This window comes from Schistocerca nitens, chromosome 3, assembly GCF_023898315.1.
Source record: "Schistocerca nitens isolate TAMUIC-IGC-003100 chromosome 3, iqSchNite1.1, whole genome shotgun sequence".
Taxonomy (NCBI): domain Eukaryota; kingdom Metazoa; phylum Arthropoda; class Insecta; order Orthoptera; family Acrididae; genus Schistocerca; species Schistocerca nitens.
In genome coordinates this window covers 571,942,333-571,968,368 of record NC_064616.1, presented here as the reverse complement: position 1 = coordinate 571,968,368, position 26,036 = coordinate 571,942,333, and the positions used below count along the sequence as shown (strand labels likewise).

General features: G+C 39.5%; 1 protein-coding gene across 1 annotated transcript in view; it reads right to left on the bottom strand.

Annotated features, from left to right (window-relative positions):
* Positions 1-1,182: 1,182 nt before the first annotated feature.
* The window catches only part of LOC126249662 (uncharacterized), a 255,623-nt gene continuing 230,769 nt past the window's right edge, over positions 1,183-26,036 (bottom strand). Inside the window, exon 4 of the mRNA XM_049951342.1 lies at positions 1,183-6,324. Coding sequence (XP_049807299.1) covers positions 6,202-6,324 — 123 coding nt within the window. The 3' untranslated portion in view covers positions 1,183-6,201. The remainder of the gene's footprint in view (positions 6,325-26,036) is intronic.

Below are 26,036 nucleotides of genomic sequence, written 5' to 3'. Positions count from 1 at the left end.
GCACTCAATTCTAATCTTTCTTTAATATTTCCATTCAGTTCCAATGAGGAACCAGTTTTTCTGATAGAGGAATATTCAGTGCCTTTAACAACATGGCACATCATTTTCCTAGCCTTACCTACCTCCATTTAAATCAATGTTATTTTAGGAAAACGCATAACCGCAAATAAGACAGTCATGCATATCATTAGTAATATTGTGTATTAGGCTTTCGCATCTCTCAGTTATAAATTAATGATTTCCCAAGATACAATGGAAAAAGAGACTTACTGACTTGTTTTATTTATCTATGTTTTCCAGCACAGTATCTCCCCTGTCGGCCCTATGCTTGATGACCTCCATGTAATTCAAACTCTTTACATGTGCACATAAAAGTATTGAACACAGTCTCCATCAAACTTAATGCATGTTTTCAGGAAATTACACATAACTTCCCAATATCATTCAACATGCTCTCTACACCAGAGTTTCACAATCCCATGTTTGTACTCAAATTACATATTTATTTTAATAAAACTGTCCTGCTTGGTTCTATTCAGAGAAATTTTTTGAAGATTGGATCAACTATCAAACAATAATATCCTTCTGCGATATTTCAAGAAGTGTTTGTCTCTTTATAATGTTTAATGAATGAAATTATACTTTTTTCCTCATTAAAAGCCGTTATTTGAATAAAATTTTCATTCTTAGTAGGTACATTGTTATTGAAAGGTACAAATGTTAGCTGAGATGTAATTTATTTGTGACTTTGCCTATGTGCCAGAAATGTATTATTTTAAGACTGTTGACCATATGTTTACAAAATAATCCCTTCTGTTATTTGTGAGAATGTATTAGTGTAGGTTAACCTACAGCTTCTAAACTAGTAGAACATCCTTTATAACAATTTATCCAAATCCTGAGTCTTCCACTGAAATTTAAATTAACAATGACAAATATTGTAACTCTTTTTCAGTAGCTCTAGACCCAAATTTTAATTTTACTAGCTCTTATTTGCTCCTGCTAGCATCATCAAGACTGTGATTTTATTGGCTCTGCTGGTAAAACACACAAATACTTTTAGATTTCTGTTAATAATTCTGCAAACTTTCAATTTTTAGAGTATTTTAAATATTTGTTTGAAATTTGATACAATGCACTATTGATTACCAACAGATTATTTCTCTGAACACGTTTCCCTGTTGTAATAGATATTTGTTATATCCTTATTTAGCAGGTGCAAAATGCAATCCAAATCCTTCTGCATTCAAAATTCTACAACGTATTTCAGTATACACTTTCCTGTAATGAAGATCATTGCAGATGTGTAGATTTTATTTCAGTAATACAGTTTCACACTACCTCTCATTTGTACTTGACCTGAGATATTTAAAATTTGTAATAAAGAAAAGTATTTTAACTTAACAGATATTCATTCATTTAATAATAATTAACAACAGTATATCTAGGCATTCTTGTCTTTCACAGAAGTTCTTACAATGTTAGTGTTCTGATGGTATGCATCAACAACATTGAAAATATTGCACATAAAGTAAATACACAGACTGAAACATGCATATAAAATGTTACGATGTTAGTGTTCTGATGGTATGCATCAACAACATTGAAAATATTGCATATAAAGTAAATACACAGACTGAAACATGCATATAAAATTCAAATAAAATCTGAAAAGTATATGCTAAACATTTCTTTCCTGCCTAAGTAATATTTAGCACAGTCAAGCATTCGCATAAAAATATAAATACTGCTCATTCCTGTTGCCTCCATAGTTACATTCAGAGGTAGATCATATGATCTGATTTCAAGTAGATGTCAAGTCTGAAACGTAAATTGATTCAAGCATATCATTCTGTAACAAATATTAGCACTAACACAATTTCCACTTTCAAATAAATGATACATTACAGTGGAACTTAAATACAACAATTGAATTTTCCCATTTTAAAAAAAGGAATTTATTCAACATATTCTGTATCAGAAGAGAAAGCCTGTAAATAAGTCAGTTAATTTGTATAAAAACTCTATGTCTTTATGCTAGTTCAAACTGTTTGCAACAAGGTCATCATGATATAAACAACGTTGCAACAGTATTATACAGTGGAGATTGCATGACAGTAGCAGCACAGTAAGCATATGTACTTCCCAATTCATGAGAAATCGAACTATCAGATGTATTAAAGAACAAAATGAAAAATAAGCAGTAGTTAACATATTGCTGCCAAATTAGAGATATTACTTGGGAATATTTAAAACTTGGTGCATGTGAAGTCACTGAGAAATAGAGAAAGGAGAAGTATAAATTCATATGGCATATAATAATGCATCAACTGGAATCATTGTAGGTAGAGAGAGGTCTAGATGGGAAATAATATATATCGAATATTCATTGAAATTTAAAATAAGTGAATGGCAGATTATTGTAATACTTCAGTGTTCAAAATTGAAAATAAATTTACAGAATTAAGAATAGTAATAAACAGCAACTTTTACTTCCTACAATTTATTCAGAGTGTATATCAATCAAATACTTTATAGGATTCCCATTTGTGTTGCACTTTTAATAATGAGATGCCTACTTAAATACTCTTTTATGCAAATGCATACTTGTTTTTATTATCTATTCAGTATAAAAACCACACACATAACATGCTTGTCAGTATTTCAGCAAAGAAACGATTCTAGTAATGTATTATAATTCTGAATTCTTCTAATTACATTACAAAATTTCCATAATAGTTAAAAAAGGATAATTTGCAGCAACTTTAGTAAATTACGAAAAAAACAAGGGAAACACATTTTCAGTCATCAGAGGACAATAAAAAAACGATCATCCATAACGAAAGAATAGTTAGTACAATAGACATTTTGTAACTGAACTACTTGTTTACGCATAGTGAAATACACAAGCAACTCATTTTTGTATGTTAATATTTCATGAAACTGTCTTCAGAATTATTCAGTTCAATAGAGGTAGAGAGAAGTGTGTTTCCTTTATTAACACAAGACATATTATATGATTAATGCAGGCTGGCTTTAGTACTCTTGTAGCACCAACAATCTGATGGTCAATAAGATATCAATGAGTGCTAAGAAATATAATTTTATGTATTGATATTATATGTAATGATACTCCTTGCCGTTATAGGCAGAGCACCTACTCACATTTTACGATTATTTTAAATATATCTTTAGAAAGTATGGTACTTAAAGAAATGGTTTAACATATTTCTAATGTACTATTAAGTGAAATTTTCGATTAGTGTCCAATTCCTTCAACTGCAGCTACTTTTTTGGTTATTAACAAATATGTTTCTGTGGTTAAGCACATCCTGTAAATGAAAACAGATCCAAATGTGATACTTATAAAGATCTTCACAGATACCTTTGAGATATGTTCTTTGTGTGTTTTCAATGAAAAATCTTAGGATAGGAATAAAAAATATTATTGTGGAAATTTGATATGAATATTAAAAAAGACTTTACCTGAAAAGTTCATTTCATAGACAAATGTTTACTATTATGAACAACTGTGAAGTATTACCTGGTAAGGGAATCTCATTTACAAAAACTGCTGTATATTTATTTTAGATGTGAAAAATAGTTAATATTTCTGGTGAATGCAGTTTTATATCTTGAAATTGTAGTTAAGTTTAAATTCAGATCTATGATTTTTATGTACTTGTTACTTACAGTTGCAATGTATTGAAATAATAAAAGCTACATTTTAACAAATGATTTATTTGTTATATGCATGTCCTTCATTTTTTTCAGTACATTGTTAGTATTTATAGTGCATGCTGTTTTGCTTATTAAATTTAGACACACCAATACTAAAATCACCAGCTGCAAAACTATAGGAGTTAGAGGTTTTAAATGAGTCACCTATTCTGTATTTGTTTGGAGTACAACAGTTCTACATCTGAATGTAGCTGACAGTCTATGATAAATTTTGTAGTTAATCACTGTTTGTAAATCAACTCTTCTCTCATGTTTAAAAGCTCTTTATCTGTACTGGCTGCTCTGTCACTCCAAAATTTCTTTCTTTAATTATCTTTTTAGCAGAGTTGTAAAATAGAATGCAGAATGGGTATGTGTATTCAATTTATAGCTACTACTTTGGTTCACATTACAAATAACCTTCATGATAAATTATCAAACTAAATCAAAATAGTATAACAATTATAAACTACAATTTTCCACGTTTTCAGTACACTAAATACATATACAGGGTGGTCACAAACAGTCTGAAAAGCTTGTAAGGGTTTTGCAAGATAGGTTGTGCTGAGAATTGATTGTTGAGAAAAAAATTTAGCAAGTTGCACCATTTCTGATTTAATTAGCCAGTCAGACCGTTTCAGATGCAAATTCAAGTGGCCCATCAGAAAAAGTGCCATTAAATGTGTTCTTAATTTTGTTTCCTCAAACTGAACAAGAGAGTTTTACAATGATTGGACATGGAATGGTAATGTGGACCAAAACTGCTCCAAAGGCTGAACAGTCTCATGTGCTGTTGCCTCCACTAGGAGAACAACTGAAACTAATTGTATCTGGTGGGCCACTTGTATTTGCACACACAACGGTCTGACTGGCTAATTTCAGTGCTCATTAACTCGAATTTTTTAACTATTATTTCTTAGCACAACCTTTCCTACAAGACCCTTACAAGCTTTTCAGAAAGTTTCTGATCATCCTGTATAAACAACATATATATTTTTATAAATTGCAGACCTTAGCTACAATTTCCACCTCGGAAAAGATATTATAGAGCTTTCAGAATTTTGTATATCTTATATATTACAGACTACACACTACAGAAGTCAGAGGCAGCACATCAATGATTACCATATAGGTCAGATAAAGTGTTGTGCCACTTCAATAATGCAGTCATTTACTGCAAATATTTTGTGAGCCCAATATCAATATCAACATCAACATCCAAAGCAGGAAAAGATACACACAGTAAATGTCTGGATAAATACATAGTACCATTTAGTAATCTACACATGTATAATATATACTAAATCATTTGAAATATTACTGCACTATTTTTACAGTGACATGAACTGTCTTTATTTTCTCTAATAAACTAAAAAGTAGTAACATTTTAAAGAGATTTTGGCTGAACATCATGACTAATATCTCTGCATAATAACCACAGAGCAAACAACATTCACCAGTGTTTTCTTTCACTCATTGTTGCTGTCTCTGAATTATAAATAAGTAATGTTACTACCCATGCCATCATTTCAGGGAAGTATGACAACCTTTGTCTTAATGAAACTTAACTGACTGCAACAGAAAATATGTTGCTTTGGTTCATATACTTTTTTATGAAGAATATTAAATGAGTGAAACCATTATGTGTCTGTACTTTTTTCCAGAGAATATGAAATGAGTGAAATAATTGTCTGTCTGATTTCACAACAAATTGGTGATAATATTGTTCTTGTTCAGATTTATAGACATATATAAAATACATGACACTTAATATATAGTCATAATATATCATATCACTTACATCATATATGCAAATTTTGACTTTACTGGATATTTTACCTTTCCTTACAACATCTGAGATTTTATGATTACATACACAACATACAAAGTTTCTATAGATATAGCCACTGTTAACATAGAACACATATTTAGAAAAGCATGACTGACAGCTTGTTACTGGTATTCACCATATGAGATTAACTAGAATTCAGAAAAAGACTGTCTGCAATTGATGAATTTAAGATATGCTGTCTGCATTCATTATTACCTTTGTTGAATGTAAAAACTACATTCATTTTTTATATGATGAGAAACTGATAGATTATGTATAATTAGTTGGTGGCTTGTGTGAGGGTGTCTTCCAACACCCTCCCTCCCACATTATATTTTCTAATACCAGACTTCAAAGAAAAACTGTGTAAAATTACAACTCTGAAAAACTCCAGATATAATTTTGATATTGTGTCTACCAGTATTGCTGTCATAACATGTCATATTAGCTACAATAAAACACACCCATATAAAGAATAAAATATAGTGGAACTTGTCCTTCATGATATAGTTAAAACAATGAAGCAGATTATGTATTACATTACTGCATTTCATATATAAGCAGTTCAATTGACATATTTTTATATTTATTATTTTTAAATTTTTATATTACTTTTTGATATTTTAGGCCTTTCTGCAATGAAAATGCATTCAAAGAATGCTGCAGGCTGTTCCGTGGATGACTTCAGAGATGAACATTGGGGTTCCAGCACTAAGCCCTCCATCAGTTTTCTCTTGCTCATTCTGGTCATATTCACAGTCAAAGTATCGGCTCTGCAAAAATAAACAAAAATGGAAGCCAAAAGTTAAATATTTTGTTGAGAAAAAAGGTAGATATACAAGATTAATAACAGTCAATGTTAAAATAGTGTATGCTTAACATGTTGCTAATGTCAGTCTTCATCTATTAAAGTAAATATAATGTGTATTAGGCTACTATAAAAATTATTTGTGTAAAATTCTGAAGTAGTTAACGAGTTTTTACAAACCTCTTCATGAATTTTGCCACTACATATCAGAGTTATTAATTTCCTTAGATGTATCAAAACTTGCATATGTGATTCCCAACACCACCCTCAGACAACAGCTGCCATTTTGTACATGTACAGCTAAACTTTCTGCTGGTTACAGATTACAACACGATGTCAAATGAAGCATTGTATATGGGTGGCAATGAAGTAGCATTTACTTAGGGAAGTGTAGAAAAATAGGAAAAGGACCCAACCACAAAGATAAATCGAATACCCTGATAAAATCATTACATTCATGTGATGAAGGGTCATTTGAAAATAATTTTAGAATGGAAAAAAACAATTTACGAGTATCTTTTGGTGCTTCTTGTATACTTCAAAATACGCACTTAATTCTAAAATAGCTCTGAATGAAGGCATACTAATTGCATGAATTGTCAGTTGCAATTTCATTATAAAAATTCAATTCAATTAACAGAGCCAAAACTTAGTTATTCCGGTATAAAGAACTTTTGAAAATGTTAGTAATTTTGCAGGAATGTTGTCTGCAGGTCCTTTCAATCCTTTCAGAAAGAAAATTCGGTTACTATTATTGAAGTCACATTATTGCTAATCAATGTTAAAAATTAGTTGTTAAAGACCAGTAAAAGATACCTATCACTTCTAAATTTATCTCATTTTAAGTCTTTATGAACTATTTAACGGTACTGAAAGGTATCAGTATGTACTCTTTCATTAAAGCTGTATGCAATTTGTGCAGCAATTTGTTTCCATCAACTTGTCTTTGACATTTTTCTCCCTATAAGCATTCTTTGTGACCATTTCACCCGCCTTCCCTCTGGGAAGGAAGGATGCTCATGTGTCTATTTATTTATTTACCCTTTATGCAGTTCACTTCCTCCTCGTTTCCCACCTTTGTGTGTGTGGTTGTGTAACCGAGAACTAGTGAATGTTTTGAACCACACTCCTCTGTAGTCAGAGTGTGTCCTATGTCATTGGGCTGTATTGCCAACATAGTATTTGGACTACTTGGGAAGGGGGAGGGGGGGACAGTGGACCAGAGACATAGCTCAGGGACAGGAGGTGAATGCTTCGACTTGACGCAAGGTACAAGTATTGGCAGGTGCCTCTTCCATCCCCCCTCCAGCTGACTGGGGTCCCAGCACACTGGAGACTTGGCTTTTGGCTCACTGTCCAAGCAGGGCTGGTAAGTAATGGGTGTGTTTGGATAATGTATTATGTAGAACCGTCTCGATTTGATATTTCGCTTAGTTGAGATCAGTTATTCATTGCAATGGCATTTAATGTCCACAAACCATGATTAGTCGGAATTTTTCTGTTTTTTTCGTATGATTTTTAGGTGCACTGTGTAGCATGCTTTGTTCTAAGTAGTGACCACTGGGATTCGTAGTATGAAGATATGTTATATTTTTTGGCTACATTCTCCCTTCCTTCTAGCCACAAGTTATGCATTCCAATTCATTTATTTGTTTGGTCTACACTCAATTCTTTGTGTGTCTAATAGATTCTGGCCACCCACCATCACATGCTCTCTAACTCAGTCGTAGTTCATTTAAACCATGTTAATTGCACAAATCGTTTCGTCCTAAATTTACTGAGCCTCCATACGCCTGACTAAACGGAATCTTGAGAAAGCTATATTAATTTTTCATAACTAACTGATATGTGCTCATCCTGCACCACACTGGCTATTGTGTACATGTTCAGTCCTATGATACTAATTGTAGCACATAATAAAAGAAGAATTAGCAAGGAAGATGGTTATCTACATATATGGACGATTTCTGGTCATCATTGGGTTCTACTTTCTGTGCCTTTATATGTGGTAGCAATAAATGCACAGGGCACATCTGTGAATTCCCCCCCCCCCCCCAATTACTCTGAAATACACTATAGGCTCCAAATGGATCACTGTAGCTTAACTAAGTCACGTGTGTGAAAATAATTTTATTATCTCTTTAGTCTGTATCCCGATAAGCTAGGCTGCATCTGATTGAATTGTATCGTTGCTGTCCTATTCTTGAAGTATATGTCACGTTAGGTAAATAACAAAGCCACTGTGCCAATTCTAACACATACACTCCTGGAAATTGAAAAAAGAACACATTGACACCGGTGTGTCAGACCCACCATACTTGCTCCGGACACTGCGAGAGGGCTGTACAAGCAATGATCACACGCACGGCACAGTGGACACACCAGGAACCGCGGTGTTGGCCGTCGAATGGCGCTAGCTGCGCAGCATTTGTGCACCGCCGCCGTCAGTGTCAGCCAGTTTGCCGTGGCATACGGAGCTCCATCGCAGTCTTTAACACTGGTAGCATGCCGCGACAGCGTGGACGTGAACCGTATGTGCAGTTGACGGACTTTGAGCGAGGGCGTATAGTGGGCATGCGGGAGGCCGGGTGGACATACCGCCGAATTGCTCAACACGTGGGGCGTGAGGTCTCCACAGTACATCGATGTTGTCGCCAGTGGTCGGCGGAAGGTGCACGTGCCCGTCGACCTGGGACCGGACCGCAGCGACGCACGGATGCACGCCAAGACCGTAGGATCCTACGCAGTGCCGTAGGGGACCGCACCGCCACTTCCCAGCAAATTAGGGACACTGTTGCTCCTGGGGTATCGGCGAGGACCATTCGCAACCGTCTCCATGAAGCTGGGCTACGGTCCCGCACACCGTTAGGCCGTCTTCCGCTCACGCCCCAACATCGTGCAGCCCGCCTCCAGTGGTGTCGCGACAGGCGTGAATGGAGGGACGAATGGAGACGTGTCTTCAGCGATGAGAGTCGCTTCTGCCTTGGAGCCAATGATGGTCGTATGCGTGTTTGGCGCCGTGCAGGTGAGCGCCACAATCAGGACTGCATACGACCGAGGCACACAGGGCCAACACCCGGCATCATGGTGTGTGGAGCGATCTCCTACACTGGCCGTACACCACTGGTGATCGTCGAGGGGACACTGAATAGTGCACGGTACATCCAAACCGTCATCGAACCCATCGTTCTACCATTCCTAGACCGGCAAGGGAACTTGCTGTTCCAACAGGACAATGCACGTCCGCATGTATCCCGTGCCACCCAACGTGCTCTAGAAGGTGTAAGTCAACTACCCTGGCCAGCAAGATATCCGGATCTGTCCCCCATTGAGCATGTTTGGGACTGGATGAAGCGTCGTCTCACGCGGTTTGCACGTCCAGCACGAACGCTGGTCCAACTGAGGTGCCAGGTGGATATGGCATGGCAAGCCGTTCCACAGGACTACATCCAGCATCTCTACGATCGTCTCCATGGGAGAATAGCAGCCTGCATTGCTGCGAAAGGTGGATATACACTGTACTAGTGCCGACATTGTGCATGCTCTGTTGCCTGTGTCTATGTGCCTGTGGTTCTGTCAGTGTGATCATGTGATGTATCTGACCCCAGGAATGTGTCAATAAAGTTTCCCCTTCCTGGGACAATGAATTCACGGTGTTCTTATTTCAATTTCCAGGAGTGTATTTGTGAAGTAGTGAGAGGATCGTATTATATAATAAATCAGTATATTAATCAGGGGCAGCTTGCTATGAGTTAACATTACCCACGCCACTTAGCCACTTCCTTGTCCCCCCATTTAATCTAATCATGAAAGAAAACAGTAATGATCTTGAGATGTACAGGAACTGATAGTTATAAGAAAGACTGACCCCTCAGCTAGTATCTAGCATTTGGATTGCACACGAAATTATCTTCCAGTCGAGCCTGTATGCCTAACGTGTATTCAATCAAGTCCTTAAAGTCATTATCCGCTGCTCCACAGAAATTTTTGTTCAATTGTTTTGTTGTCTTACTCATGCCAAGTACTGCATCCTTATTATATCGATTGGCATACGAGCGACCGAAGAGAGTGCATGTGACCCAGATCTGGCTACAACAGCAATGCATAGCCAGCACCTTGTCCAAGAGTTTATGAGATTAATTTTCCATCCCAGAAAAGAGCTCATACACGACGCGATTCTTTCGTTATTCCATACGAAATATGAAGAAACTGTAGGTGCTACCTACCAGAGAAGACAGTAATTTTATTATCGTCTCTAAAATTATTCCTCATATTGTACTCACAGTTTCCTCTAAGAGACAAGATAAGGGAAATAAGGTCTCATACGGAAGCATATAGATATTTATTTTTTCCACGCGCCATTTGCGAGTGGAACGGTAAAGGGAAAAGCAGCAGTGGTATAACGTACTCCCCGCCGAGAATCGTATGGTGGCTTGCGGAATATGTACAGGATGTTCCCCAATTCCTGTTGCACGCTTGTAGAGATTGGAAAGGGAACCACAGTAAAACAAATTTAAGTCCGGAAACGTCATCCAACGACGCCACAGAGCGTCAATATTATAGGCGCCGGCGCCCGTAAATGTATGTACGTGTACGGGTTGATTCCGTCATGATGTTACTAACTTTGTAGAATGGTGGAGAAGGATAAATTTATCAGTTTGAGGTAAGGGTTCGTGTATAGGAAACCAACGAATCGAAGTTATAAGCGAAAACAGATCTAATACCTCTGATAGTGGAGTACATATACTGGTACTGTTATTGCTAAGACTGCAGGATAGGCGACTTTCAGAGGTGGTAGTATGGACTAAAAGAAGGAAAAAAATATTCATTGAACATGGGATCTAAAATACATTCCTGAGGAGAGCTATTAGCACTTGTTCATCTTTGCTACCATGAAACACATTTCCTGTATTGAACAAAGCTCATAGCTCTTAAGCACTTTAGAGCCATGTTTACTAGACCTTTTTCTTGTGTTTGTCTATACTACCACATCTGAAAGTAACCTACCCTACAATGTTAGCAACAACAGTTCCAGTACATGTACCTCATTGTCAGAGATATCAGAACGGTTTCTGCCTATAGCTTTCGACTCGTTCGTTTCCGGTACAAGGACCCTTACCTCAAACTCATATATTTACACTTCACCCTCATCCTATAAAGTTTGCAACATCATGGCCGAATCAACCTGTGTACACATACATTTACAGGCATCGGCGCCTATCGCTTTGATGCTCTGTAGCGTCAATGGAAGGTGTTTCCAGACAGGGGCTTCTATGTAAAACTTGATTGTGAGAACCAGAGGCATCAGTGGGATAAGTCTCAGATGGTACATGCCATAGCAGCTGTGAAAGCAATGGAGGCTTCTGTGAAAGATGCTGCAAGAACATCCGGAGTGCTTCGTACCACTTTGCAGAGATTCCTTAAATTTGATAAAATCCCTGAGCAAGCAGTTCAAGAGACAAAGTTTGGAAGGAAACCAATTTTAAACGCAGACCTCGAAAACCAGCTCGTTTCTTATCTCCTTGAGATGTAGCAAAAATTCTTTGGATGCACTTTGGCGGATCTGAGAAGAATGGCATTTTCAGTTGCCAGTGAAATAGTTTGATAACCCCTTTCAAAGGAGGAGAAGCAGGATGAGCTTGCGCTCACTTTTTTCTTGAGAAACACACGGACCGGCTTCAATTCGCAAACCTTGTGGAACTTCATATGACAGAGCCTTAGGCTTCAATAAAGAGAATGTGACGGTTTTCTTTGATTTGTTGGCAGACGCTTTCCACAAACACTCATATCCAGCAGACCAACTGTATGACATGGACGAGATAGGCCTGTCCATTGTCCAAAGAAAAATTCCAAAAGTGATGGGGATGAAAGGGAAGAAATAAATTGAAGCTCTAACGTCTGCAGAAAGGGGGACTACAATCACAGTTATGAGCACTTCAAGACATTATGTCCCACCGATGATAATTTTCCCTAGAATGAACATGTCCCAAGCTCTAATGAGAGGCTACCCCTTTGGTGCAATTGTTAGAACCTATCCATCAGTATGGGTTCAAAACAATTTGTTCACCAAATAGTTTGTTCATTTCATTGAGAAAACATGTCCGACTGAACAATGGTCTGTTCTCCTCATCTTGAATGGTCATTATAGCCACGTTCGAAATCCAGATGTGATTGACTTGGTGAATGAACACCACGTGACTATCATATCATTTCCTCCCCATTGAACCCATAAACTGCAGCCTCTAGATATGACTTTCATGGGACCTCTGAAAACGTACTACAACGAGGCAGTGAGAATATGGTTGCATCACAATGGGCATCCTCTCACACCTTACGACCTTATGGAGGTTTCTGGCCAAGCCTACCTTTGTACCCAATCAGCTGAGATATCAATAAACAAATTCAAAGTAATTGGGTTACACCCTATGAACCGTTACATCTTCACCGACGCTGATTTCATAGCTGCTGAGTTGGTTGCAGGAAAAATTGCTCCACAGAGGAACATAGACCTAATGTTTCTGGATCACATGCTCCTCTACTTACTATCTATGGACCATCGACGTCATCTGCTTCTTCTTCGAGTTATCCTGATGTACAACCACATCAAGCTCTAGCTATGCCAGTTGACGAAGTCATTGAAACACCAGCGACTTCTCCTGGGACTTAAACAAATGCAATTTCACCATTCTACATATCTCCTGTCCCCAGCATTAAGGAGAAAACCATAATACAGGGACATAAAGCAGCGACTGCCTGCCGCGTCACTGGAACGCCACACACAGATCAGTTGAAAAAGTCGCTTGACAAAAGTGATGTCAAGAAGACGTCGTTGAGTTTCTCTGGGGTTAGAAGCCACCCTGCTGACAGAGGTGCAAATTCTAAAGGCCTTCAAAAACAGAAAGTTTATTCTACAAAACTATCTGATTTATCATCGGGCTCTTCAGGCTCCTGCAGCTCTCACCTTGTGGACAGTGATAATGAGCTTGATGTGAACGATGGGGATACACCAGACTCAAGTGATACAATTGCATCTTTTGTGATAAAAAGTTCTCTCAAGACAGGAGAGGAGAGATGTAGATTAAATGTGTTATGTGCCAAATGTGGACACACTTAGATTGTGCTGGCTGTGAAGGAGCTACTTACGTTTATCATTACCGTAAATAATTTCAGATTTTATGCATAAATGTACGAAAGTTGGTTTTTGTAGACTAGTCTACCATTTTGTATTGTTTTAACCCATTGCATTAAAATATTTCAAAAGATTTCTCGCACCTTTTTATGGATGCCCGTATTTGCACTCCCATTTTTTTAAAGTTCCATTTTACAAGCTTTTTGTAAATCTTTGTTTTCGAATAGAAATAATGGATACTAATCGTTGTTTCGCCTCTCAACATTTTTTAAACTTGTTATAGTTGTTAATTAAGGTATAAAATCTAGAATTTTTACAAAACTAAGTACCTTTAAATCATAAACAAAAGAGGGTGTCCATATTTACACCTTTTCCTCTATTATCTGCAGCTTGATGTAACGACATTGCCACATAACTGAGGTATCTCTTGGACATGACGGAGCATCCTCCACCTTGTATGACTATTAAAAGACGTCGTAAGCAGATCGCTTGCTAATTTAAAGTTAGTGGGGTGGTCTTTGAACAACGTTGCTCTGGGATTCTAGAACCCTCACGAGCGAGCGCTGGTTGAGAATATCGAAACATGTCCTTATGGCGAAATATGTATGTCTTTTTCTTAATTTTCATCACCATTACAGAGTGAAAGTTATACTGTATAGTAATCCAATGGAAGTGAGTTTCCATTAATTTTTCTATTCGTGGTGCTTGTTTCAAAATTAATCAGAAGCCTGTGAATTTCTTTTTGGTAAAGAAGCACCCACTTAACTGGATGGAATTAGGTGACATAATAAGATAGGTCCAGATGTACAGAGTGCTGTCATGATCACCAGTCCTAAGCTTCCTCTATACTTTTACCTTTGCGCACTGTAATTTGAGGAAGACTTCTTTTCAATGTCTTATACCAGTTATTGAAATATTAGGAATTTATTTATTGTGTTTACGTCGTCAAGTTCATTGAGGAAATTAGACGCCCGGAGATCTGTGTGTATGGAAAGGCGATTTTGCAGATGCATAGTTTCTGCGCACATAGTCCGATTCAGATAAACTAAACCAATTTCAGTAAACAATCGACTGTTTTTGCTGGACCATAACACGGATTAAAGAAACATAAGAATTGTTCCTACATGCACTGATGTGAAAATATAGCATTAGTTTAAAGATACTATGATATCTGGTGTAAATAAACGAATGGATAGAGTGGTTCAGCAAGTTGGCTATCACCGATGTGCCGAAGATGGAGGCCTACAAACCACTAGCGAGGATGTTGCAGGTTACTCAGGATGGCCGTACTGGGATCAGAACCCCCTCTCTTCGATTACTGCGCCATCTTGTGCAGCCACGGTCAGAATCGTTAATTATTGGAATTTATAAGAAGTGTTCTCCATCAGCTCGCTGTGTCGTCAAACGGCAGTTAAATGCACCCTGAGGAAGTGCTGTGAAGGTCTGAATCTAAACTTTTTACGGCATAGCAACGTATTTTTCACAAAACTGTAGATATCTGACACTTACTGAAAGTGCTTGATTTTGCATACTTTTTGGTGGAGTTCCACTACGTCAGAGATACGAGCTTGGTGAATTTCATCGATGTAGTTTCCAAAGCTTTCAGTGTGTGTCTGTGTGTGTGTTTTGCTTGCAGTATTGGCAGGAATTTAGCCAAATTTGCTTATCGAAAAGGTAAGTTATATCGGTTGTTAAATACGTTACTGTATCCAAGTGAAGAAAATAAGAAGGCAAAATATCAGACACAAGTTCGATGACTGGGCAACATTTCGAAACACTACTTGACATTTAACAGAAACCTTTTGAGCGCCTTTGTTTGGTGAATCATTTCAATACATGTCTCCTTTGCGGGTTGGCTACCTGCTTGTTTGCAGACTCACCGATTCAGCTGCTCCACCTATACAACATGCGAATGCCAAACAGCTGATTCTAAATTTTTACAAACATTATCGCGGTTCATGTCATTGTTTGGCTAACGGAGCTCTTCTGACTCTTGTTTGATAAAAAACTAGAGGATCGATGTGGAATCAAAAACATGGTGCCCTGTTCAAATGGCTCTGAGCACTATGGGACTCAACTGCTGAGGTCATAAGTCCCCTAGAACTTAGAACTACTTAAACCTAACTAACCTAAGGACAACACACACATCCACGCCCGAGGCATGATTCGAACCTGCGACCGTAGCGGTCGCGCGGTTCCAGACTGTAGCGCCAGAACCGCTCGGCCACCAGCGGCCGGCCATGGTGCCCTGTACCAAACTATAAAACTATACTTTACGTAGCACAGTTGTCCTACTGCACTTAGAAATTTCCATTCAACAGCTTTCCTGCATGTCAGTGCTTGTTTTACGTACATATAGTCAAATTACCAGGTAGATTAATGATATGTTATGACTGATTTTCTAAGTTAAGTACACGCCTTCATTGTTTAGGTAAGGAATGATGTGTCAAGAATGATATATGGCACGAACCCAGGATCTAGAAACGAATCGCAAATGGCGTAGTTTAAGGAACCATCCTGGCTTCCAAGTGGGGTTGTTTGAAGAAACCATTAAAAAAATTTTGCTCCAGTTACGAAAAGTCAAGTGTAATCAGTAAATGAGAATATATTGTTTGAATAGTGTGTCGGGTAGGCCACAGAATACAGTAACGCTCGATTGCTTGATACTTAAAATTCAGTTGTTTCCAAAACATATATTTAGATTTTTTGCATATGGTATACCGCTGCTGCAATGAATTACATGAGATGGATTTTTATATGTGTATTCCACCAGAGTGGCGAGTTATTTTTTTCTGCTATTTAGATCACTAAAAAAATAAATTTTCGGAGAAAAGTCCGCAGGGTCCTACGCTAAATCGATGCTACCGTCATTCTCTGTAATGAAACACCGACAAAATTAATGAATTCTACGAACAAATTAATAAAATACACAACATCAAATTTACCGTCAAATATGAAACAAAAAATAGCACCAACTCTCTAGACATAAAACAGCTAATAATAATGTTATCCATAACTTTGACGTGTTATGTAATACAACCACAATTGAGTGTATAATATATGATTCATCATGTCATTCATTAGCACATCAGGCGGTACATTTTCATGCCCTGATAGATCACGTCATTTGCCCCCTTCCTAGAGAAAGCGTGAAGACAGAACTGAATATAATTAAGGTTGCCAATAATGGCAACAGGACTAACATAGTCGATAAAATGTACAGAAATAAAATTGAGGCCAAGTATGCAAATGAAAATGAAGAAATAACGTTTGAAAAAATAGAAAGAAAGAAGAAAGAAAATTGCGCTACAGTACCGCACCTGAAGAATGTTCCTCGAAAAATAAGGTACACATCTCATAACCACAATCTTAAAACTAGCTTTCCCACAGAAAATAAATTACGAATGAACGTAATTCACAGAATAGACAAATCTAAAATATACTGTCAGTCAGAAATATACAAAGTTAAATGCAGCAACTTGGACATGTTCTATATCCGACAAACAGGTTTTGTACAAGATAAAAAGAGCATATAAACAAATCTACGCATCGTAGAGAAAAACAACACTCTACAGTAAGCATAAGCAGTAGCCTTTCAAGTCTTCGTAGCATTAAAGAGGGGAGCTATACTAACATTTCAGAGAAGACAGATCTATGGGCGTTTGACAAAAAAAGTGCATTTTTAACGAAGGAACCGAGCTTCGAAATAAAAAATGTATTGAGAACTAGGGAAATATTCTTTCCAGTGCGTAGATAATTCAGAACAAAAGGCGGCCCTAAATTTTACCTTCAATAAGAAATCGACTTTCATTAAAGATAATGAAATGTGACCAAAGACTATATCTCCATGATAATTATAGTTACATAATACGACACCTGTGCACTAACATCATAAATATGACAAAGCAGAATAAGCTCATAGTTCATAAACAACATTAAAGACCTCATAAAACTAAGCAAATAGTGTCCATACCATCAGCAAATGTATATCTATGTATATGTATATGTATATTTGTGATGGCTTAATTTTATATGGGTACCACCTGAGGATGAGCAATACTCGAAAGTAGTAGGGGAGAAACACAACATAAAAAGAATAAATTGTAGATCTAGTCTAATACACATCCAAAAAAATTGGATTTCATGTATAGTAATAAGAAAAGTATTGAAAACAAAGATACATATAGAACGAAAAGTGAACAAACAAACAAAAGTTTTCCACTGAAACAAAAATAATTATTAGGAGGTATGGTCACCCTAACTGCCACACATGTTTGGAAGTGACGTGGCATTTTCTCTAAGAGATGGTGCAAGACCTCATTCCTCACAGCTGAAGGGCTGCAATTCGTCTCCCCAGTGTCTCCCATACATGACCTACAGGTCGGCCGGGGCGGACGATCGGTTCTAGGTGCTGCAGTCTGGAACCGCGCGACCGCTACGGTCGCAGATTCGAATCATGCCTCGGGCATGGATGTGTGTGATGTCCTTAGGTTAGTTAGGTTTAAGTAGTTCTAGTTCTAGGGGACTGATGACCTCAGAAGTTAAGTCCCATAGTGCTCAGAGCCATTTGAACCATCATCTACAACAGATCTGGGCAGTATTTGCTTTCCTGGAACGAGTTCGCACACCGGGCATAAATCTGTGTCTGGCCAACGTTTCGCATTTCCCTACAACTAATCCCTATGGAATAAGTGTATGAAAGAGATGGGTATGAGCTGAAGGTAAGTGGGAAACAGTGGAAGACGCGCAATCACTAGAAAGGGACCGGTTCTCAAAGTCGAATATCGCAGTTCACTTTTACGTCCATCAGTAGGGTTTACTTTCAACTTCTGTACGCCCATCAATGTAGGAAGTATCTCTCTTGACCGAATAAGTGGGTTAGTTGATGGTAATGTAATGAACAGACCAAAGAGGTCTATTTGTAGGAGAAAACAGTATACACACAGGCATTTAACTCAGAGCTGTGATGTTTGAAAATTTATACACGTGTGGATTTTGTAAGGGACAATCATGCAAAATAGGCGAGAGCATCAGATTGGAGACACCCGTTTGGTAAAACACCGTATCTTGCTGCACGAAGAAGTCCGTAACTGCCTGCTGCATATCCACGTCCGCAAGAAATCGTCGGCCGTTCAAGGCCTTTTTTAAGGGACCGAAAGTGTTATAAACTCATGGGTAGAGATCAAGACTAAGAGCGGGTGCTCGAGTGTCTCCCACTTGAGTGAGGCTGATCTCTCAGATCGACCGGCGTCTTGAGTCGACTCGCGACCAACACAGATCCTGGCGCACCATTCCATAATGCTGCCCCATACACATTTTTCATTCTCCAATGGATGTCTACAGGTATTTGTCCTTCGGCAGCCAAGAAAAGAATAACAGCACATTGTTGATGTTTGGACGCATTTGGTAATAACGTTGCCATACTTCACGTTTCCACATTTACCGCACGCACATCGGAATGACACGAATGACACACTAATCACTTGCTTACACGTCGAAGCTTAATACCCTCATTGGAGTCGCGCTACGTTCCCTGTATGCTGCAGCAATGCCCTCAAACGAAAACTTTTTGATTCCCTTTTACTGGCACACCTACCTAATAACGTGTAGGGACCCCGCGAGCACGCAGAAGTGTCGCAACACGGCGTGGCATCGGCTCGTCTAATGTCTGAAGCAGTGATGGAGGGAATTGACACCATGAATCCTGTAAAGTACGAGTGGATGGAGATCTCTTCTGAACAGCACGTTGCGAGGCATCCCAGATATGCTCAATAATGTTCATATTTGGGAAGTTTGGTGGCCTGCGGAAGTGTTTAATCTCAGAAGAGTGTTCCTGGAGCCACTATGTAGCAATTCTGGACGTGTGGGATGTCGCATTGTTCTGCTGGGATTGCCCAAGTCCGTCGGAATGCACAATGGACATCAATGGATGCAGGTGATCAGACAGGATGCTTACGTGCATGTCACCCGTGAGAGTCGTATCTAGACGTATCAGGAGTCCCATATCACCCCAACTGCACACGCCCCACACTATTACAGAGCCTGCACCAATTTGAAGAGTCCGCAGCTGACATGCAGGATCCATGGATTCATGAGGTTGTCTCCATACCCGTAACCGTCCATCTGCTCGATGCAATTTGAAACGAGACTGGTGCGACCAGGTAACATGTTTCCTGTCATCAACAGTCTAATGTCGGTGTTGACGGGCCCAGGCGAGGCGTAACGCTTTGTGTCGTGCAATCATCAAGGGTAAATTAATGGGTCTTCGGCTTCGAAAGCCCATATCAATGATGTTTCGTTGACTGGTTCGCACGCTGGACACTTGTTGATTGCCCAGCATTGAAATCTGCAGCAATTTGAGGAAGGTTTGCACTTCTGTCACGTTGAACGATTCTCTTTAGTCATCATTGGTCCCGTTCTTGCAGGATCTTTTTCCGGCCGCAGCTATGTCGGACAGTTGATGTTTTACCGGATTCGTGATATTCACGGTACACTCGTGAAATGGTCATACAGGAAAATCCCCACTTCATCGCTACCTCGGAGATGCTGTGTCCCATCGCTCATGCTCCGATTACAACGCCACGTTTAAACTCACTTAAATCTTGATAACTTGCCATTGTAGCAGCAGTAACCGATCTAACAACTCCGCCAGACACTTGTTGTCTTGTATAGGTGTTGCCGACCGCAGCACAGTATTCTGTCTGTTTACATACTTCTGTATTTGAATACGCATGCCTATACCAGTTTCTTTGGCGCTTCAGTGCATCTGGAACCTGCAGCCAGACGTATGGAGCTACACAACTCAAAATAAAGCTGTCCTCAACAAAAAGGTTCAGTTCAACACCACATTGCTTTACTACTATACATGGTAATATTTTAGTTGATGTGTCCGTGTCTTCCTCTAACGTTTGAAATAACTTACCCACTAATTTATAGGCACACATATAGCCTAGCATGGATTCCTAACCATAGCGCAATTTGGTATTCTTACCACTAAAAAAATCATTTCCAGAGGTGCAAGATGCACTGAGTGTCGGGAAGAATCCGGAGATCGGTTGGAGATCGAACAACAGAAGTTTGGATTTATAACCTGATCATTATGTGCTGAGCTACCAAGTCTCACGTAGGCAGATTAATGTCTGTTAAACACGAACAGTGGCGAGACTTTATTCATAGTAGGAGAAGGCTGAACAAAATACTGAAATAGCTGCCACAGCGTCTTTGTGCATTCGGGGACATTAGTTTAGAAAATATTTTTTTAAAAATCTCAAATTCCGCGTTTGAATAAATCGATCCTAGAGTGGAGTCCTACACTGCAGTTCTATCAACTGAAGCTGCAAATAGTGACGCACATCGGCAGCCAAAAGCGTGAACAGTCTGACAAATAATTCGGTATCTGACGTGAGTCTTTGCGAATTCAGTATTCAAACTTCTTTAAAAACTCTTCATGTAACACTCCAATAATTGAAATCAGTCAGTCACGTGAGTTCCAATAATGAATGCCTTGAGATCATGAAAATCAAATATACTTTATCAGGGATTTAATATTTGTTTGAAATAATCAATACTGTTCGGCATATCTGTGTACAATTGTCTCGCTTCCATGGAGAGGTTTAAGGAACTTAGTGACGTAGAACATAAGAAAATAAGAACGTAAGGAATATCAGACAAGCTGTATGACTGGACTGAAGAGTTTCTAGCAAACGGAACACAGTGTGTCACTCTCAATGACGTGAACGTAGCTTCGGGTGTATCTCAAGGGAGTGCTATTGGACCATTACTTTTCACAGTAAATGCAAATGACCTAGTGGATAACGTCGGAAGTTCCATGAGGCTTTTCGCAGACAATGCTGTTGTATACAGAGAAGTCGCTGCGCTAGAAAATTATAGGTAAATGCAGGAAGGCCTGCAAAAGATCGACGCTTGGTGCAGGGACTGAAAATTGACCCTCGACATAAATAAATCTATCGTATCACGCGGAAATCGGCAGAGAGACCCATTATCGTATGATTACACGATTGCAAAACAATCACCAGAAGCAATTACGTGCATAAAATACGGATGCGTCTGTAGTGATTGAAAGTGGAACGCCGACATAACTAATCGCACGTAAGGCAGACTGAAATTAATTGGAAGAATCCTTAGGAAACGTAGTCCACCCACAAAGGAGATAGTTTAGAAACTGTCATTCGACCAATACTTGAATACTGATCGTCAGTCTGGGATCCGTAGCATTGATAGAAAAGAACCAAAGAAGAGCAGCGCGTTTCGTTACAAGTTCATTTAGCAATCGTGAAAGCGCCACGGGAGATGCTCAGCCAACGCTAGTGGCAGACAGTGCAAGAGAGGTGCTCTGAATCACGGTGTGGTTTCCTGTTAAAGTTCCGAGAGCGTTCGTTCCTAGAAGATTCAACGAACATGTTGCTTCCTTCTACATATGTCTCGCGAAACGACCATAAAGGTAAAATCAGAGGAATTCTAGCTCACACAGAGGCTTAACAGAAATCGTTCTTCTCGCTAACTATTCGCAACTGGGACAGGAAAGGGGGGCAAGTGACAGTGGTAGACTAAGTACACTACATCACACACTGTAAGGTGGCTTGTGGGGCATAGAAGTAGATGTAACTGCGAGGCCTGCAATCTGCCGAGGATCACGGAGACGCTTGGTCTCTCTTCCACTAATCTCTAGGTATGGCGCAAGCTGGAGAGAAGACTAGTGCATCATGTCATCTTTGTGGCTGATATTTTAATTCCTTTAGGAATATAACTACGCTGTCGTATATCAACTACTGTGAATGGCTTTCAATGACCTACATCTATATATGCAGGGTGTCCCAAGAGGAATGGTCAATATTAACGGCTATGACAGAACAATCATTCGAAGTAAAAAAAGTCTAGTTAACAAGGGCTCTAAAATGCATACCGTAAGAGCTATGAACATTCCTTGATCCTCGATACTAGTACAGCCTCTTTGCTTTCCATCTTCTGATAGGTGATAGTATAGACCAAAACACAAAGAAGGTCTAATAAACATGGGCTCCAAAGTGCGTGAGCACTTGTTGATCTTCGCTACTGTGAAACATCTTTTCTACTGAACAAGTGTTCATAGCTCTTAAGGTATGCATTTTATTGCACATGTTTACTGGACGATTTCTTCTTGTTTTGGTTCGTTCTACCTCCTCCCACTACATGACAAGCAAAACACTTGTGGCAGAAGAGGTTTGTTTGCGTCGAAGATGAAAAACTGCTCATAGCTCTTAAAGTGTGCATTCTAGAGCCCATGTTTACTGGAATTTTTTGCTCCGAATCATCGTTCCTATCATATCCATGAATATTGAGCATCCCTACTGGGACACCCTGTATACTCCGCAAGCCACTATATAACGCTTGGCGGAGGGTACATCGTACCAATAGTGCCGATTTCCTTTCCTATTCCATTCGTGTACTGATTGAGGGAAAAATGACTGTACGAATCCTATCTCCGTTTTATCTTCTTCTTGTGATCCCTCTGTTTGTCACACGTTGGTGGCAGTATAATAGTCGCACAGTCTTCCTCCAAAAGAGGTTCTCGCGAGAACTACTTCGTCATTCTTCCAGGTTTCCCATTTAAGTCACCCAAGTCTTTCTGTTACACTTTCGTATGAACTCTTCCGACCTGTTAGCGGCGGGTCTCTAAATGCTTTCGATGTCTTCTTATGCGTACTTGATAAGGACGCCAGACACTGGAACAATACTCTAAAACTGATCGAACCGGCAACTTGTATGCGATTTCTTTTACAGATGCACCGCACTTTCACAGAACTCTTTCAACAAATATAACTCTTCTATCCGTTTTTCCTAATACTTCTTTTACAAGATTGTGCCATTACATACTGTTTCTTAATATTACTCCTACATTGAAGCGCCAAAGAAACTAGTACAGGCGTATTCAAATACAGAACAGGCAGAATACAACACTGCCGTCGGCAACGCTTATATAAGACAACAAGTGTCTGGCGCAGTTGTTAGATCGATTACTGCTGCTACAATGGCAGGTTATCGAGATTTAAGTGCGTTAGAACGAGGTGTTATAGTCGGCGCGCGAGCGATGGGACACAGCATCTCCGAGGTAGCGATAAAGTGAGGATTTTCCAGTACGACCATTTCACGAGTGTACCATAAATATCAGGAACCCGGTAAAACATCAAATCTCCGACATCGCTGCGGCTGGAAAAAGATCCTGCAAGAACGGGACCGACGACGACTGGAGAGAATCGTTCAACGTGACAGAAGTGCAAACCTTCCACAAATTGCTGCAGATTTCAGTGCTGGGCAATCAAGTGTCAGCATGCGAACCATTCAATGAAAAATCATCAATATGGGCTTTCGGAGCCGAAGGCCCGCTCGTATACCCTTGATGACTGCATGACAAAAAGCTTTACCCCTCGCCTGGATCCATCTACACCGACATTGGATTATTAATGACAGGAAATATGTTGCCTGGTCGGACAAGTCTCGTTCCAGATTGTATCGAGAGGATGGACGTGTACGGGTATGGAGACAACCTCATGAATCCAACCCATGGACCCTGCAAGTCAGCAGGGAACTGTTCAAGTTGGTTGAGGCTCTGCAGTGGGATGGGGCCCGTGCATTTGGAGTGATATGGGCGCCTGATAGGTCTAGATACGACTCTGACAGGTGACACGTACGTAAGCATCCTGTCTGATCACCTGCATCCATTCATGTCCATTGTGCATTCCCACGAACTTGGGCAATTTCAGCAGGATAATACGTCCAGAATTCCTACAGAGTGGCTCCAGGAACACTCTTCTGAGTTTAAACACTTACGCTGGCCACCAAACTCCTCAGACTTGAACATTATTGAGTATATCTGCGACGCCTCAAAACATGCTGTTCAGAAGAGAACTCCTTCTCCTCGTACTGCTACGGATTTATGGACAGCCCTGCAGTATTCATCGTGTCAATGCCCTCCAGCACTACTTCAGATATATTAATCGAGTCCATGTCACGTCGTGTTGTGGCACATCTGCGTGCTCGGGGAGGGAGGGGCTCTGCACGATATTAGGCAGGTGTACTAGTTTCTTTGGCTCTTCAGTGTAAATACTTACACAATGTGACGTGTTCACGATGTTCACCACTAATCTTGTAAACAGGCACCATGGAGTTCTTTCTCTGCATTATAGGCATTGTCTTACATACAGGGTGGTCATAAACAATCTGAAAAGCTCGTAAGTGTGTTGCACTATAGTCTGCGCTGAGAAATATTTGTTAAGAAGAAATTCGATACTTTGCGACGTTTCCTAGTTAATTGACATTGACGTTAACCTATCAGGTCATTGGGCCCGCATATTCAAGCGGCCCGCCAGATACAATTAGTGGCAGTTGTTCTCATAGCGTAGACGATAGCGCACGAGACTGCTTAGTCTTCGTCTCTGTTTCGATCCTCACTACGGTCACATGTCCAGTTTTTGTATCGCTCTCTTGTATGGTTTTAGGAAACCAAACGGAAAACACGTTTGGCGACACCATCTTTGGCGGATCGCTTCAATTTGCTCGCGGAACGGCCTGATGCGCTAACTTCAATGTGATTTAACTTGGAAACGGCGCAACGTATCGAACTTTTTTCTTAACAATTATTTCTCAGCACAGTCTACCCTGATACACCCTTACAAGCTTTCCAAACTGTTTCCGACCACCATGTATATACACCTACAAAGAGAGCTGCCACTGATTACAGCAATGGAAATTTTGTCTAAGTCTTTTTGCACTTCATTACGATCGTTCAATGGCGATACTTGCGTATAGACAACACGATCGTCAGCCAATATTCTTATAGTGCTGCTCATCCTATCTGTTGTTTATGTGTATTGAAAACATCAGAGGTACTATTACGCTTCCTTGGGAACAGCCGATGTTACTTTAGGTTTTGTGGAATATTCGCCGTCCACTATAACGCACCGTTTTCTATTAGTCAAACATCCCTTGATCCATTCAGATATTTACGAAGATCCTCTGTACCATCGTATACTGGTTAATAGTCGGCTAGTCGAGGATGTGGTACAGTGCCGAATGCCTTTCGTGATTCTAGGAAGACGGAATCTACCAGTTCACTGCATCTATTGGTTGCAGGATGTCGTCTATTTAGTTATGTAGAAGTAAGGCTACTTCCAGTACACACAGAACGATATGACTTCTCCACATTTCTGACAAGTGCATAGACGAAATAAAGTACCTAATGAAATGGCAGTTCCCCGTTCATGCCACAAACTGTGACTGCGCAGAGTTACAAATCATATAGAACCTACTGGATTGTCACTATGTCCTGCATCTTATGGAGGGCTTAGAGCCAGCATACCGTCCTCCTGATCGTTGTCGGCTTCCCAGACCTTGGAGCCACTAATTCTCACTCAAGTAGCTCCTCGATTCGCCTCATGAGGCTGACAACATTCTTGGCAGTACCAGGAATCGAAGCCAGATCCTCCGCATGGCAGTCTGATTCTTTGAACACTTAACTATGGAGGCGGAATATAATGAACTTAATGCAGAAT